Source organism: Urocampus carinirostris, chromosome 12, assembly GCF_059441175.1.
Source record: "Urocampus carinirostris isolate Australia breed hairy pipefish chromosome 12, RoL_Ucar_1.0, whole genome shotgun sequence".
NCBI lineage: Eukaryota > Metazoa > Chordata > Actinopteri > Syngnathiformes > Syngnathidae > Urocampus > Urocampus carinirostris.
Genome location: NC_142360.1, coordinates 4,711,546 through 4,726,957, shown reverse-complemented (window position 1 = coordinate 4,726,957; position 15,412 = coordinate 4,711,546). Strand labels below are relative to the sequence as shown.

General features: G+C 40.1%; 1 protein-coding gene and 1 pseudogene across 3 annotated transcripts in view; both read left to right on the top strand.

Moving 5' to 3' along the window:
- The window catches only part of gatad2ab (GATA zinc finger domain containing 2Ab), a 37,645-nt gene extending 22,744 nt beyond the window's left edge, over window positions 1-14,901 (top strand). For all 3 annotated transcript variants that reach the window (XM_088348779.1, XM_088348780.1, XM_088348781.1), the window contains exons 8-11: window positions 3,459-3,708; window positions 4,900-5,291; window positions 7,440-7,593; window positions 12,879-14,901. In XM_088348779.1, coding sequence (XP_088204905.1) covers window positions 3,459-3,708; window positions 4,900-5,291; window positions 7,440-7,593; window positions 12,879-13,012 — 930 coding nt within the window. In that variant the 3' untranslated portion in view covers window positions 13,013-14,901. The remainder of the gene's footprint in view (window positions 1-3,458; window positions 3,709-4,899; window positions 5,292-7,439; window positions 7,594-12,878) is intronic.
- Window positions 9,400-9,537, top strand: LOC148354710 (5.8S ribosomal RNA; annotated as a pseudogene).
- Window positions 14,902-15,412: the final 511 nt, after the last annotated feature.

The following is a 15,412-nucleotide window of genomic DNA, read 5'->3' as shown; positions in this document are numbered from 1 at the left end:
GACCACCACAAAGGTAAGAAATCCTATTCATAATTCTTTTCTTTATCCTTTTTTTTTATTTTAACACGTTCATGTTAGCGTAATCTTTCGTACGGAAGATTACGATAACGCGAACGTACGATTAGCCTGGGTTAGCTTTAGTTTATGTTAAACATTCAAGGTAAACATTCAGGGTGTTGGAACGGAGCCCAACATTCAGGGTGTTGGAACGGAGCCCCCTTTCCAATGAACCGCTCACCACTTGTTGTAGAGACCCGGGTGCTAAATGACTTGTAAACGACCTGATTTTTTTATTTTTACACATTCGTGTTAGTGTTATCTTTCGTACGGAAGATTACGATAACGCAAACATACGATTAGCCTGGGTTAGCTTTAGTTTACGTTAAACATTCGAGGTAACCATTCAGAGTGTTGGAACGGATTAAAACGATTTACATTATTTTTAATGGGAAAAATGATTTCGGTGATCGAACAAATCGGTTTTCGAACAGGGTTCTGGAGCGGATTATGGTCGAGAACCGAGGTTCCACTGTAAATGCAAAGTTAATCAAAATTTCTTTTATATCTCATCATACAAAAGTTCGCAACTGCCCTTGTTTGCTTGCTTGCACACTTTTTTGTCACTTGCTATTCTGCTATTGTTTCAGTTGATTTAAATGTTTTTGTCTTGCTGTTGCGCTCCTGTGTCTACTGGGGGGGGGTGTTAGGTGGTAGGGGAAGTTGAATAATCGCTTGAACTTGTGCTCCATATCTTTTAAATCTACAGAGAACTTGATACTATTAGTCAGGTATATAGAAATATTAAAGGTGTAACAAATAGTTTTTGCTTTTGACGGACGACATTGACTATTTGCATTTTAAATGGTGCCACAATCAACAACTTATTAAATTGTATTTCACCCCTAATCGATCATTTCAATGTGTTTATTTTAATGCACATTCGTGAACAATTGGTACGAGGTTTTTCCTGTATTTTCGGACTATAAAGTGCACCTAAAAACCCCAAATTCGCCAGGTACACCTTATATACAGTGGGACCTCGGTTATCGCGGTTAATGGGAACCAAAACCCTTTTTTTTTGTTTTTAAATTGTCCCCCCCAATTTTATTATTATTGTTTTTAAGACCTGGTTAATGGGGACCAAAACCACCCGCGAAAAGTGAAAATCTGCGAAGTAGCACCACCCCTTCAAAATGCTTAAAAATGTTGTTTTTCTTTTTTTTTTAAATTATTTTATTCTATTATTATTATTTTTTAGACCTGCGAAGCTCTGAACCCGCAAACGTGGAACCACGAAGTAGTGACGCCCCTTCAAAAATGCTTAAAAAAATGATATATACACCCCGCGACCCTACTGAGGATAAGCGGTGCAGCAGATGAGATGAGATATATATATATATATTTTTTTTTTTTTTTTAATTTTTATTTTATTTTATTTTATTTTATTTTCAATTATTATTATTTATTTTTTTAGGCCCGCAAAGCTCTGAACCCGCGAACGTGGAACCAAGAAGTAGCGACGCCCCTTCAAAAATGCTTTAAAAAAAAAAAAAATATATATATATATATATATATATTTTTTTTTTTTTTAAATTATTATTATTATTTAGGCCCGCAAACGTCGAAGCGCGAAGTAGCGAGGTCCCACTGTACTGCAAAATGCCGTGGATAAGATTATAAATTTACACGATAATTATAGGTGTGCATTTCTACACACGGTTTTACAGTATACTTCTGTATTTGTTCAATGATGGGAAATGGAACCCAGCTCGTGGCGGTGAGAGTGTTGACCACCACTTACCACTCGACTACTCTTGGTTCAGATAAAATGAGATAAACCGATAAAATGCCATTGGAGCTTATCTCATTATCACTATTTTTACTCACGGTGCCAAAAACACTGATCGTAAATGGCATTCTGATTGGTTTAACGGTTAGACAATGACGAAAAATAAGTATTTCAATAAAATACTATACAAGCTATTTCACGTACATATACATTAGAGGTCGACCAATTATCCGTCTGGCCCATTTTCAGCACCGATATTTGGGAATTTGATGGATATCTGTATCGGCATATTATTCATCCAATATAAAGGTCAAACCCAAGCAAAAGCCGAGCCGAGCTTTTCTGGTCCTCCCCTGCCGGCTGTCTCGGACGCTACCAACCGCACCTTCTGATTGGATAAGAGGCAAATTTCAACGTGCAGCAGCACACACAAGGAAGCAGACAACACCAGTGTCTCACTCCCCTTCACGTGAACGCGATCCCCGATGTTCCTATGCTTCTCAGCGCTGCTCTTCAGAAAGAACGAGTGTCGCGTTCGTAGTCTGTATAATGTGTTTATTAAGAAAAAATTGATTAACGTGTTTAAAACGAAAAAGCGATCGTTGTCAATGAGTTTATTAAGATATATTCCTGCGAACGTCAGCCACATTGGAGGCAACCCAATGTAGTTAGACGCTACAATATTTACAACCACGACTAGTTGTACACAAGTAGGCTATAGTAGTCTTAACGCATGTTTTTAGTGTGCTATTGTAGCCTTATTGTAAAGCATGTTTATGGTACGTAGATGTTCACCGATTACTGTACCAGAGAACCATTGTGAATGAGACCATGGTTTTATTGGATTTCCCCATGTAAACAAACGTTTGAGTTGAATTTTAAATCTTTTTGCAAAGTAAATCACTCTTCAAACACATGTGTAGTTTGGGGAATGACAGAGGAATACCAACATATTGGTCATGCTAGTTGTGTTCAAATTCCAACTTATTTACTCAAAAAGGTTTCAGTGCGCTATAAAAGTTTGATTTGAATTTATAATAAATATTCCTTTTGTCTTTTTGCATTATTAAAAAAATGTTCACTCAAATTGTAAGCTTTAACAGCAAATCAATATCTGGTCCATGTATCGGTCATCAACCTCCTCTTAATACTAATGTGTATCTGCCTTGAAAAACCCATATTGATTGATATATAATATATATATATATATATATATATTAAACCACAATTACACACACATGAAGAGGTGGAGAGACTGTTTAACCGTTTAGAATGCAGTACAGGATGCGCTATGCAAATTAGTGTTTCTCGCACCCTGAGTAAAAATAGTGTGATATGATAGGCTCCAATGCCTTTTTGTGTGTCATCTGTAACACTGGCACAGTATCGGCGCTCTCACTGCCGTGACCTGGGTTCGATTTCCGTTGCATACAATGTTAAGCGCTTTGGTCAGCGATGCTCATCGATTGATCCGTCATTGCACAAATATGGTAGTCTAAAGAGCCTTGCACATGAATACACACCTTTAGCTCTTAGTGAAGTGTATGAAAACGCAGTGCCATCAATTTGCCCTCGTTCCTTTTTTCCAAATTTACAATTTGAACTGGTGGAAAAATAAGCTATTCGGTTTCCTATAAATTCCTCATTCTGTTCTTCTCACTGTGTTTAGTCGTCTCCGACGGGCATCAAGGGTTCTTCGGGCTCTCCCAACTCTGCCATCAACGACTCCCCCGCCAGCCGCCAAGCCGCTGCCAAGTTGGCCCTACGCAAACAACTAGAAAAGACGTTGCTGGAGATCCCGCCACCAAAACCTCCTGCCCCTGAGTTCAACTTCCTGCCATCCGCTGCCAATAACGAGTTCATCTACCTGTTGGGGTTGGAGGAAGTGGTGCAAAAACTCTTGGACATGCTCGGCAGAGGTGGGATAACCTTATGTTCTGTTGATTTTTTTAGGTGTTTATGCAGTATTGCCAGCCATATTGCTGGTCCCCTGGAGTTGCACTATATATGGATGGATACTACTGTGTCATTTTTTTGCAGGGTCAGAAAATAATTTTGAAACGTATTGGATAAATCTACCAGAACAATAAGGCTTTTTAGAGAGTAGGTCAGAGTTTGCTGTGATTCTTTGTCTGTACTTAAAGTCTCACAGTGCTGTGGGCATACAAATATCTTTGATGAAGGAAACTGCGCATCTGCTGGGTAAATGGGGAAACATATTAATTGTGTTACTATATATATTTATACCAGGGTCTTTCAATCTTTTTCAAACCGAGAGCTGTTTTTTGTTACTAATTTGTGCAAAGGGCAGTTTTATATTCCATTCATCCATTTACTTCCCACTTCTCCCTAGGGTTGCATGGGGTGCTGGAGCTTATCCCATCCATCAGCCTAACCTAATGAGCACTTTAGCGGTGCACTTGGTAGTGCAGCGCCAAAATGAACGCTTCGGCCCCCAAGTTTGCATTTAGTTCAAGTGCAGCATAATGATACCGAATGAATTGCCACCGAAAAGAAAATAATTTGGTAGAAAATCAGAGTTTTTAAAGCTTGTAAGAGAGAGAAGTCCAGCCCGGCCTGACTTAATGATTGACATTTTAAAGTCGAACCTGGCCCAAGATCTTACCTCGCCCCAACCATTCTCTTTAAGATTCTCTAAGATTGAAAGATTGAATACGCTCTTCTTCTGAGCAATCAATATTATTAATTTGAGTCCAAATTTGGCTAATTTTTCTGTTTTTTATGCATACAGTCCTTTTTTTGTCGTCAGTATTAAACTAAACCATTACTCAACAACTTATGGAACCTTTTTTGTCCTTGGACACAAGTGTGATGTATTGAAGCTGCGCGTGCATTGTTGAAGCAGACTGGCAGAATTCATGTCAGTTTATCACAGCTCATTAATACAAAAAGATGGCAACAGCGTAAAATAGCACTAAGTGTATGCTAGCAGCAAGATAGCGACTTTATTTCAGTCATTAAACCAAATTTGTTTGAATAGGGCTGGAAAAATTGTCCTTGAAAGTGCTTAACTGTGCTTGAATTTGGTCATGAAAAAGGTGCACAAACCCTTGAGGGAATACTGTATTGACGAGTTGTCGTGCCCACAGGCAATTTAGGTCCCACGGCGGGCCTGTCCAGCCTCATCCCAAAAGAACCGTTCGCCTGCAGCCAATGCAAGACTGATTTCACCTGCCGATGGAGGAAAGAGAAGGCGGGCGGCGTGCTGTGCAACCAGTGCATGTCGTCCAATCAGAAGAAAGCCCTGAAGGCGGAGCACACCAGCCGGCTGAAGGCGGCCTTTGTCAAGGCTCTGCAGCAGGAACAGGAGATTGAACAACGCATCCTCCAGCAGGCTGCCACCTCTTCGGCCACGCCCGTCTCAAAAACCAGTTCGCCCTCGCTGGCCAAAAGCGAGGTACTGGTAGCTCACCAATACAAGCAGGTCCGGGCCGCCATGCCGCATAGGTCCGTGACGGGCCACCATTCCGCCATTAAGCAGGTGAGTGTTGATGCACGAGTGTCAGGGTTCGTACGTAGAGGTCGACTGGTTATTGGGCAGGTAGATTATAGGCACAGATATTTGGTAATTTGACGGATATTGGTATCTGCATTTTTTTGCCTTGTTCGACGAGCACATTTTGAAGTCTTATTCAGCCGAGACCGACTCGGTCTTTCTCCTACTCTTTCCCTCCCTACCACCTCTCTCCTGCTACCCACCCTGTGCTTTCCTATTATAAAAGCGACCGGGGGCAAAGCCACTTGAGCAGACGAGTGCGAGAGCTCAGCTAACTTGCCTGTGTCCGTGATAGAAAAGCATGTTTGCGACAGCGTAAAAAGTGTTGGTATCATGTTTTTGAGCGGTACATTCAGGTGGAGACTGATAAATTAGCTCTTATTATGACATTAATTAATCAATTAAGCATGTCTGTGATTGAGAGAGAGAGCAATAAAAACACTAAAAGAGAAGGCTGAGTGATGAGTCGTTCCCATTAGTCCGTCAATCTGGCTCTAAAACAGCAGTGCCCACATTTCGATTGGTCAGCTCGGTTGAAATTCAGTTGCACTTTTTATTTTAAGTTAAGTCGTGTTGGTTTCCGGGAGCTATTTTAAGTTTTTATGGACATTTTTAGGAGTTGCTGCTAAGCCTAATTTTTTTTCTTTCACTGTTCCTCTTTGGTTTAGGTGAAAGATTAGTTATGTTATGTTGTAATTCTAATTTATTTACCGTAAAATGTTTCAGAAATCTATTAAAGTTTTATATGAATATATATAAAAAATATTATTCTTCTCTTTTTGCATTGTTTTGCATTGTTTTACGCCAATTTTTAAAGCTTTTGCAGCACATTAATATTGGCTCCAAATATCGGTTATTGGCCTCCTTTTAATACTAATAATCGGCCCTGAAAAACCCGTATCATTAGATCCCTATTCATAAAAGTGCTTGAAATCCTTAAATGCTCAAATTGTATTTTTTATTTACAGGTTTAAAATGTCCATGAAATTTGGGTAAAGTGCCTGTAAGAGCTTGAATTTTTTGCCATGTTTCTTGGCAGTCTTACTCAAAAGACTACACATTAAATTAAGAACAATAAAACATGATGAAAATGACCCAAACAACAGGTCTGCTCTGGTGGCTTGGCTAAGCCATTGTTTTTCTTCTTCCCTCATGATTAACCGGAGCTGGCATCTGTTTGTTTGGTATTGTCGTGTTAAGAGACATTGCCCCCTACATGTCATGTACAAAAATATTATTTCTGTTTTGATTGGTGCTGCAGAAATTGGAAAATAAGCTTTGAAAGTCTTAAATAAGAGGGGTTGTACGAGTGCTTTAAATCCTTAAAAATGCTTAAGTTTTAAGGCTGTATTTCCAAGGTTTCAAAAGTGGTTGAATTTTAGCTGACGTGCTTGTAAATGCCAGAAATTGTTGCCATGTTTTTAGGTTCGATGTTGGTCTCAGGTTTGGGCTTCGAATAAAGGTTTTAATGTTCTGGTTCCAAAACAGGATGGGGTCTAGAGTTAGAATCCAAGGTTTAGGTTGTTTATTAGGGTTTAATTAGGCATCAAACAAGATTTTTATGGATTCTGGCTTAGGGTTGGGGCTAGGGTTACAGCTAGAGTTAGGTGTTAGTTTAAGGTTTGAGCTCCGTATTTGGGTTTTAAACCAAATGAGAGCTAGGGTTATTGTTTGAAACAGGGTTGGGGCTAGGTTTACAGCAAGGGTTAGGTGAAGGTTTAGGGTTAGGAATTTAAGTTTGAACTCCATATTAGGGTTCCAATTTAAATGTAGAGTTCCAAAATGGGTTTACAGCGAGGGTTACAGTTTGCAACAGGGTTATAGCTAGAGTTACAGCTATGTTTAGGTGTAGGGCTAAGGTTACGGGCTAGGGTTCGGGCTACAAGTTAGAGATTTAAACTAATGTTAGGGTTCAGAAATAATGTGAAGTGCTAGAGTTGGGCTTAAAACATAAGTTTAAGCTCCCGTTATTTTGTTCCACGCTGGATTTCTTTGTTTAGTGGTACTTGAGAAATTGGAAAATTAGCTCTCAAAGTCATTGAAAAGTGTTTAAATTTGGCCATGTAAAGGGTGTATGAACCCTGGAGCGTGTTGAGCTTGTCTCTGTCTCACTCAACTGTCACTTCCTTACAGCTGCAAAGTGCTGTGACGGCGGCAGCATTGAGCAGCAGGCCGACTAAGTTCGGCTCTGTGCGCCCGCTCCAGCAGGGAGTGAAGGTCAGTGCTGGTGGCAGCAGCAGTAACCAGGGAAACGTGACTGCTTGGAGGAAGGGCGGAGGCAATGCAGGTACGTCCCACACTTTTCTATGCTATGTTGTATGGAACAGGGGTACCATTCTGAGTAGTACTAGCCGCTAATGCTAGTGGTCATATCTGCGATGGTAACTGCTAATGATAATCATCAATATGTCCGATAGAACAGTGGCGCCCAATCTTCTCAGCCGCAGACCTTTTGTTTGATGTTTGATAATAGCGGTCATAACAACAAAATAACAATCATTTTGATAATGAGCCTAAATCCACTGTGTAGTAACTCAACCACTAAGGCTGTAGATGACATTTGAAAAGGCATTCGATTTTCACTTATTTTCCCACTATTCTTACGGTTCTGCGTTGAATACATAGGGCCTAATTAAAATCATGTACTGAAATGTGAACACAATACCCCAAAAAAATAAAATGCTTTAATAAAACCCTACTATAGTGCCAGAAACCCAATTTGGAAACCCTAGAAACTCTTTCAAATCCTGATATGAAGCCAAAACCCTAGCTGGAAACCCTAAAAACGCTTTGAAACCATACTATGGGACCGGAACCCTAATTTGAAATTCTAGCTTAAACCTTAGCAACACTTAAACCCTGTTTTCAAACCTTGATATTACGCCAAAACCCTAGTTAGAAACCCTGTTATGGGACCTAAAATCAAGTTCTAAACCCTAGCTGGATACCCGAGGAAGGGGTAAAAACCCTAGTGTGAAACCGTATCTGGAAACTGTTGAAACTCTTTGAAATCCTAATAAATAAAGCAAAAACCTCAGTTAGAAACCCTAAAAATGCTTTAAAACCCTGTTATGGGGCCTGAAATCAAGTTCTAAACCCTAGCTGGATACCCGAGGAAGGGATAAAAACCCTCGTGTGAAACCATAGCTGGAAACTGTAGAAAATCTTTGAAATTCTAATATATAGCAAAAACCTCAGTCGGAAACCCTTAAAATGCTGAAACCTTAGTTCCAAACCCTAACAGGAAACCTTAGGAATGCTTTAAAACTAAAGTTATGAATGTAACCACCGGTCTTTGAGTCCTAGAGGACCACCAGATGCGATGCTTTGCATGCGTGAAGAGAACGTTCAGTGCTTAAAGCACTGCCTCTGGTGGTCAGGAGGGACAAAAGAGAAACCTAATATGGGGCCGAAATCCTAAAACGGCCAATACCGATTTGTAGTATAATAGGAGGGTTGTAAAACCAATATTTGTAAAAGCTTACATATTGGCATAAGAATTTTTTAATTATTATGCAAAAAGTCTCAAAGAATATTTGTTATAAATTCCAATACCACTCTAATAGCGCTCTGAAATCTTTTACAGCAAAAAAAAAGTTTGATTTCAACACCATTAACATGACCAAGTGTGGTATTCCTTTGTTAGCTACTACAGCACACTATAAAGCCTACTTGTGTACAACTAGTCGTGGTCGTAAATATTATAGTCTTTAACTACATTGGGTCGCCTCCAGTGTTGCTGACGTTCGCAGGAATATATCTTAATAAACACATTATAAAGATAACGATCGCTTTTTTGTTTTAATCACGTTCAAACACTCCCGAGCCGCGCGACTGACGCGGCGTCACACAGCGCGACGCGAGAAAACGCGGCGGGCGTGATCGGGCTGCCCCCGTAATTGAGGGGAGCCCGCTCGTCTGACGACCCCAGTAGCGCAGCGCGACAACAGGCGGCCGTCCGCGCGCAGCGGGCGAACGTGCGCGGGAACTCCGTAACTGTGTCGTGCGTATCGCGAACGGCACCCACGGTAAAAACCTTGTCGTGAATTTGTCTCCGATTGTTCCGGGCGGACGTAAAATCGCCCAGCTGTACGACTCTTAGCGGTGGATCACTCGGCTCGTGCGTCGATGAAGAACGCAGCTAGCTGCGAGAACTAATGTGATTTGCAGCTGCGATTGGCTGGCAACCAGTTCAGTTGCCCACTGCCCGGAGATGACTGGGATGGGCTCCAGCCCCCCCGCGACCCTAATAAAGATAAGCAGTGCAGATAATGAGATGAGACGAGATTTTTATTTATTTATTTATTTATTTATTTGAAGGGGTGTCGCTACTTCTCAGATTTTCACTTTTAGCGGGTGGTTTTGTTCCCCATTAACCGGGTCTCTAAAAAAAGTTTTTTTTTTTTTTTTTTTTTTTTGAAGGTGCGCCGCTACGTCGCGGATTTTCACTTATCGCGGGTGGTTTTGGTCCCCATTAACCGCGATAACCGAGGTCTTACTGTATCGGTGCTGATAATCGTTCTATCGAAGGGAGAAAAAAACGTTTTAAAGCCCTATTATTAAACTGAAACTATAGTTCCAAACTCTGGATTTCAATTTTAAAATCACTTTAAAAACCTAATGTGAAATAAAAAAAAAAATCTAGGGAAGACTTAAAAACCTTACTATGAAGCCGAAACCCTAGATCATAATGCTTAAAAGCGCATTAAAACACGAATATAAACCCCAAATCTACCTTCAGGGTTTGTAAGGGTGCTTGAAATCCTTGCTTGTATTTTAATTTTTTGCATTCAAAGTAAGGAAAATTCTTGAATTTTAGGTGCTGTGCTTGAAACAGTTGCCATTGCTGTTTTGCTTGTCAGTCTGACTATAGACCACAGAATAAATTAAGATTTTTTTTTTTTCTAAATGCGTGAAAATCACACCACCACATTTGCTCTTGGTCATTATATCCAAGAGGACAGCTCCACGTAGGAATCAGTCTCTTTTGGTTCAGCTCACTAAGAAGACCTCGCTCTTTCGGCTCCCAGACGGCTCGTTGGATTTTATTAATTTTTTTAATGATATATATATAATCAATAATAAAACGTTATGCACCAAATTATTTAGTACTTAGCAATTCCACATTTTTTGCACGGGATCCTTAAAAACAAATGAAATATAAATTGAAATATACGCAGATCTATAAAAAATATGGTAAATTAAAAATAAATTTAGATTTTTACACACTGAACAAATTCAAAGTCGAACAACACCAAAAAATCCCTGAAATTGCTAAACAATAAAATAAGAATAAAAAATTACAATTCTATCTTAACCTTTTTAGAAACAGATCATCTGGAAAAACGCACAAAAAAATATGAATACGTAAAACAAATAGCAAAACGTCTCTGATATTGAAAGATTGAATGCACTCCGCTTCGGAGCAATCTCATTAAAATGAGTCTAAATTTGGCTTGTTTTTATGCTTTTGTACAAAAGTCAATTCCATTGAAGTTGGGAAAAAGTTTAAAATGTCAGTAAAATTAGAATAGAATGACTTGCAAACCTTTTCTAACCCATATTTAAATGAATACACCACAAAGACAAGATTATCCATGTTCAAACTCATAAACTTTATTTCCATAAGCAAATAATGATAAACTTAGAATTTTATAATTGCAACAAGTGCCAAAGTAGTTGGGAAAGGGGCTTCTTCACCATTGTGTTACATCACCTTTCCTTTTAATAACACTCAATAAACGTTTAGGAAGTGAGGAGACTAGTTGTTGAATCGTTGATAGTGGAATCCTTTCCCATTCTTGCTTTATGTACAGCTTCAGCTGTTCAACAGTCCGGGGTCTCCTTTGTCTTATTCTGCGCTTTATAATGCGCCACACATTTTCAATGGGAGACAGGTCAGGACTGCAGGCAGGCCAGTCAAGCACCCGCACCCTCTTACTACGAAGCCACGCTGTCGTGAGACGTGCAGTGTGTGGCTTGGCATTATCCTGCTGGAAGAAGCAAGGGCGCCCATGGTAAAGATTCTGTTTGGATGGCAACATACTTTGTTCCAAAACCTGAATGTACTTTTCTGCATTAATGGTGCCTTCACAGATGTGCAGGTTACCCATTCCTTGGCCACTCATGCACCCCCATACCATCACAGATGCTGGCTTTTGCACTTTGCGTGCATAACAGTCTGGGTGGTTCTGTTCTTCTTTGGACCGGAGGACACGACGTCCACAATTTCCAAACACTATTTGGAAAACTGACTCATCAGACCACAGAACACTTTTCCACTTTGTATCAGTCCATTTTAAATGGGCTCGGGCCCAGAGAACCCTGCGGCGTTTCTGGATGTTGTTGATGAATGGCTTACGCTTTGCAACATAAAGTTTTAACCCACACTTACGGATATAGCGTCGAACTGTATTGACTGACAGTGGTTTTCCAAAGTGTTCCTGAGCCCATGTGGTGATGTCCTTTACACATTGATGTCGGTTCTTAATGCAGTACCGCTTGAGGGCTCGGAGGTCACGGGCATTCAATAATGGTTTACGGCCATGCCGTTTACGCACAGTGATTTCTCCAGATTCCCTGAACCTTTTCACAATATTATGGACTGTAGATGATGATATCCCTAAATTCCTTGCAATTGTACTTTGAGGAATGTTGTTTTTAAACTGTTCAACAATTTGCTCACGCAGTTGTTCACAAAGAGGTGAACCTCGCCCCATCCTTGCATGTGAATGACTTAGCTTGTTCGGGTCTCCCTTTTTTATACCCAGTAACAACTCTCACCTGTTGCTAATTCATCTGTTCACCTGCAAATAGTTGGTTGATTTCCATTCATCCACTTTCTGAGTAGTTATTGACACCTGTCCCAACTATTTTGGCACGTGTTGCTGTCATCAAATTACAGAGTTGATGATTTTCTCCCAAAACAATAAAGTTTATGAGTGAAGACAATAAATATGTTGTCTTTGCTGTGCATTCATTGAAATATGGGTTGAAAAGAATTTGCAATTTACTTGGATCAATTTTTATTTGCAATTAACACACTTTCCCAACTTCATTGGAATTGAGTTTTGTACATACAGTACTTTCTTCTTTTTCTTACATATTGAACTCAATTATTACCCGACACCTATAGAGCCCTTTCCGTGTTTGTAAACAAGTGTAATGTAGCCAAGTGGCACATGCATTTTTCAAGCAGAATGGCAAAATTCATGTCAGTTTATAGCAGCCCATTGAAACATTAAGACAAGAATATCTCAAAATAGCACAATCTATGTGCTAGCAGCAAAATAGCGCCCTCCAGTCATCAAAATAACGCAATTTTGATTGCCGTTGGATTTCTTTCCTTGAAGGTACTGGAAAAATTGGCCTTGAAATGGCTTGTAAAGTGCTTGAATTTGCCAATGAAAAATGTGTACGAACCCTGAACCTTAATACAAAGCCGAAACTCTTGGAGTCGATTTAACCACCAGGGACAACAAATCTAAGGAAAAAACTGTAATGGACAACCCTTCTGTATATCAAAAATGACCAGGGTGCTTTTTTTTTTTAACCGCCCTAATGTCCCGGCAGGTGTGACCATGGCCTACGTGAACCCCAGCCTGTCGGCCCACAAGACGGCCTCCTCGGTCGAGCGCCAGCGGGAGTACCTACTGGATATGATCCCCTCCCGCTCCATCTCACAGGCGGCCAACACTTGGAAATAGGACCCCCCCCCCTTATTCTTCTGGCCCCGCCCCCTTCTCCTATCTACGATAGCCGTTACGCAGCCACCCGCCTAGAACTATTTCATCCTAATCCTTTCCACGAACAGGTTTTTTTTTTTCGGTGTCTTAAGTTGGAGCTGATCCTTCAATTTTTAGGCACACAAAATGTGTTCCATATATTTTCTTTCCAGGTGGTTTGGGTTCAAACTCCACTCCTTTGGCGGAGGAGTCGCCGGAGAATTCCTTGGTCTATGGATTAGACTGGGGAGAGAGGTTAAGATTAATATTATTATTATTGGACACGGTGTTCGGAAGTGACCCTCTTGTTACGGGGGATGGTTTTGATCTTTCGCCGGAGAAAGGACAATTAAAACACACACAGACTGCAAACGTGTGTCAGATTAGGACTTTTTTTCTTCTTTTTTTTCGAATATTGCGCTTCTATATCGCTTTGGAAGTGGGATTAAACGGGATTCTGTCCAAGGTGGTTCTACAGCTCCTGGTTTCCACGTTGCGGTTTTAAATAAGAGAATAAAAGATTTTGAAGACTGTTGTAAATGGACTGCAATGCTTTGAGGGGAAAAAACCCAAAGAACTAGTGGAGTGCACATGTAATCCCTTCTGCCAGAAGGTGTAGAGTTTATTAAAACTGGAGGGGGGGGTTGTCAGGAATGTCTTTCATTTTTTCCCTGCTTTTAGTCTTATAGTTTGTGGTGCATTGTTTTTCTTAGAAACGACCGTCTTTGGGTTTATTTATAGGATCCCACTTGTTAAAGGGACAGTGTGTAGTATTTGACTAGAATGGTGACTCGTGACATCATAGGGACACGTCTCTGCTTCTCAACGGTCTGACGGGTCTGTCACCAGTATTTACCCTTGGATGCATAAATGGGATTAAAAATGACACCATGGGTGGTTATTCCTCAAAATCTTTTAAATAAAAAAGTTGAAATATGACCATATTCCAAGTTTTCCTCTTAAAACATGTTTATGACCTGATGCTATCAATATTTTTATTTTTTCCCCCCACTAATTTTTGACCCCACTCATGGAAGTGTGTGTGTACTTATAGGTCATGCATCCAAGGGTTAAGTACTCACAAAAATAGCACAGAAAATGCACCTTTCTTTTAAAATCAAAATTGCAATACTGGTTTGAAAAATCGCAAGTAATTTGTTTCCCCAAGACTGTGCACCCAGAAATTTCAGTTTTTTAGGTGCGACTTATAGTCTGGAAAATACGGTACATATCAGGCTGCATGCTTGAGAGCCCTGACCCTAAGTGAAGCTCATGTTATGTAAAGCATTATTTTTTTTACTACGAGTATTTTCAAAATGTTTTGCTCAAATACCTTTTTTCATGTTTTTTTTACCACTAGGAGGCGCTAAGTAATACAAACTGTCCCTTGGAGAAGCTTTCAGAATGTAACAATGCAAATGGCAACCCCTATTTGGGGGTCCAGGGGTGTTGAATCTGGACTCAAGGACGTCCGGAAAAACATGCATTTTCAGTTTTTTGGAAGGTTAGGTTTTCCATGTGTGAGTGTTAATGTTGGGGTACGGCTATTTGCCTTGCGAGTGAGTGGAAAGTGGTCTGGGTTCTGGTCCGTATTAGCGACCCAAACACCAAGAAACATAAAAATAAACAAACTTGAATGTGTGAGGGCAGAGGGCATCCTAGGTTGTCTTGACAATCCCCAATTTCTGGATGCAAACTCAGAGTATGCCACTGAGTGGTTGAAACCGCTGCTGATTCCATCAGTCATTCCGTTTGGTTTTTGGGGCGACGTGGCAGAAAAACTGCATTCAAAACTGTTGAGTGAGGAGATATTTGTTTTTGAATTATTTTCCCTCAGCTCTATAAATAATAAAAACTAATTTTAACCGTGACTGATGTGTGGTTACTAAATGATTAAACAGTGGTTATGAAGTGCGTAAGATATTATGACCTTAAAACCCTAACATGAACCAAAACCCCAACTTCTAAAACCTAATGTGAACGCTTATCCCCCAGTTGAAAACCTAATAAGTACACAAACCCTGCTTCCAAAGCCTAATTTGAGTTTGAAACCCTAATGGACACAAAGCTTACTTTTAAACCATAATTTGAACCCTTACTTCATTTTTAAATCCCTACTAATAGATGCCAACCCTACTTTCAAGCCCTAAACTGAACCCTTAATTATTATTTGAAACCCTAAAATCAGACCCCCACCCTACTTTGAAACTTGTACTTAATTTTAGACCTTGATGTGAGACCCAAAGCATACCTTTACACCCTAATATGAAGACGGTCCTTAATTTAAGACCTTAAATGAGATCCAAATTCTCTTTTCAAACCCTTATTTTGATGTTTAATGGTCGGCGTTTATATAGTGCTCTTCACATCACTGGAGATCTC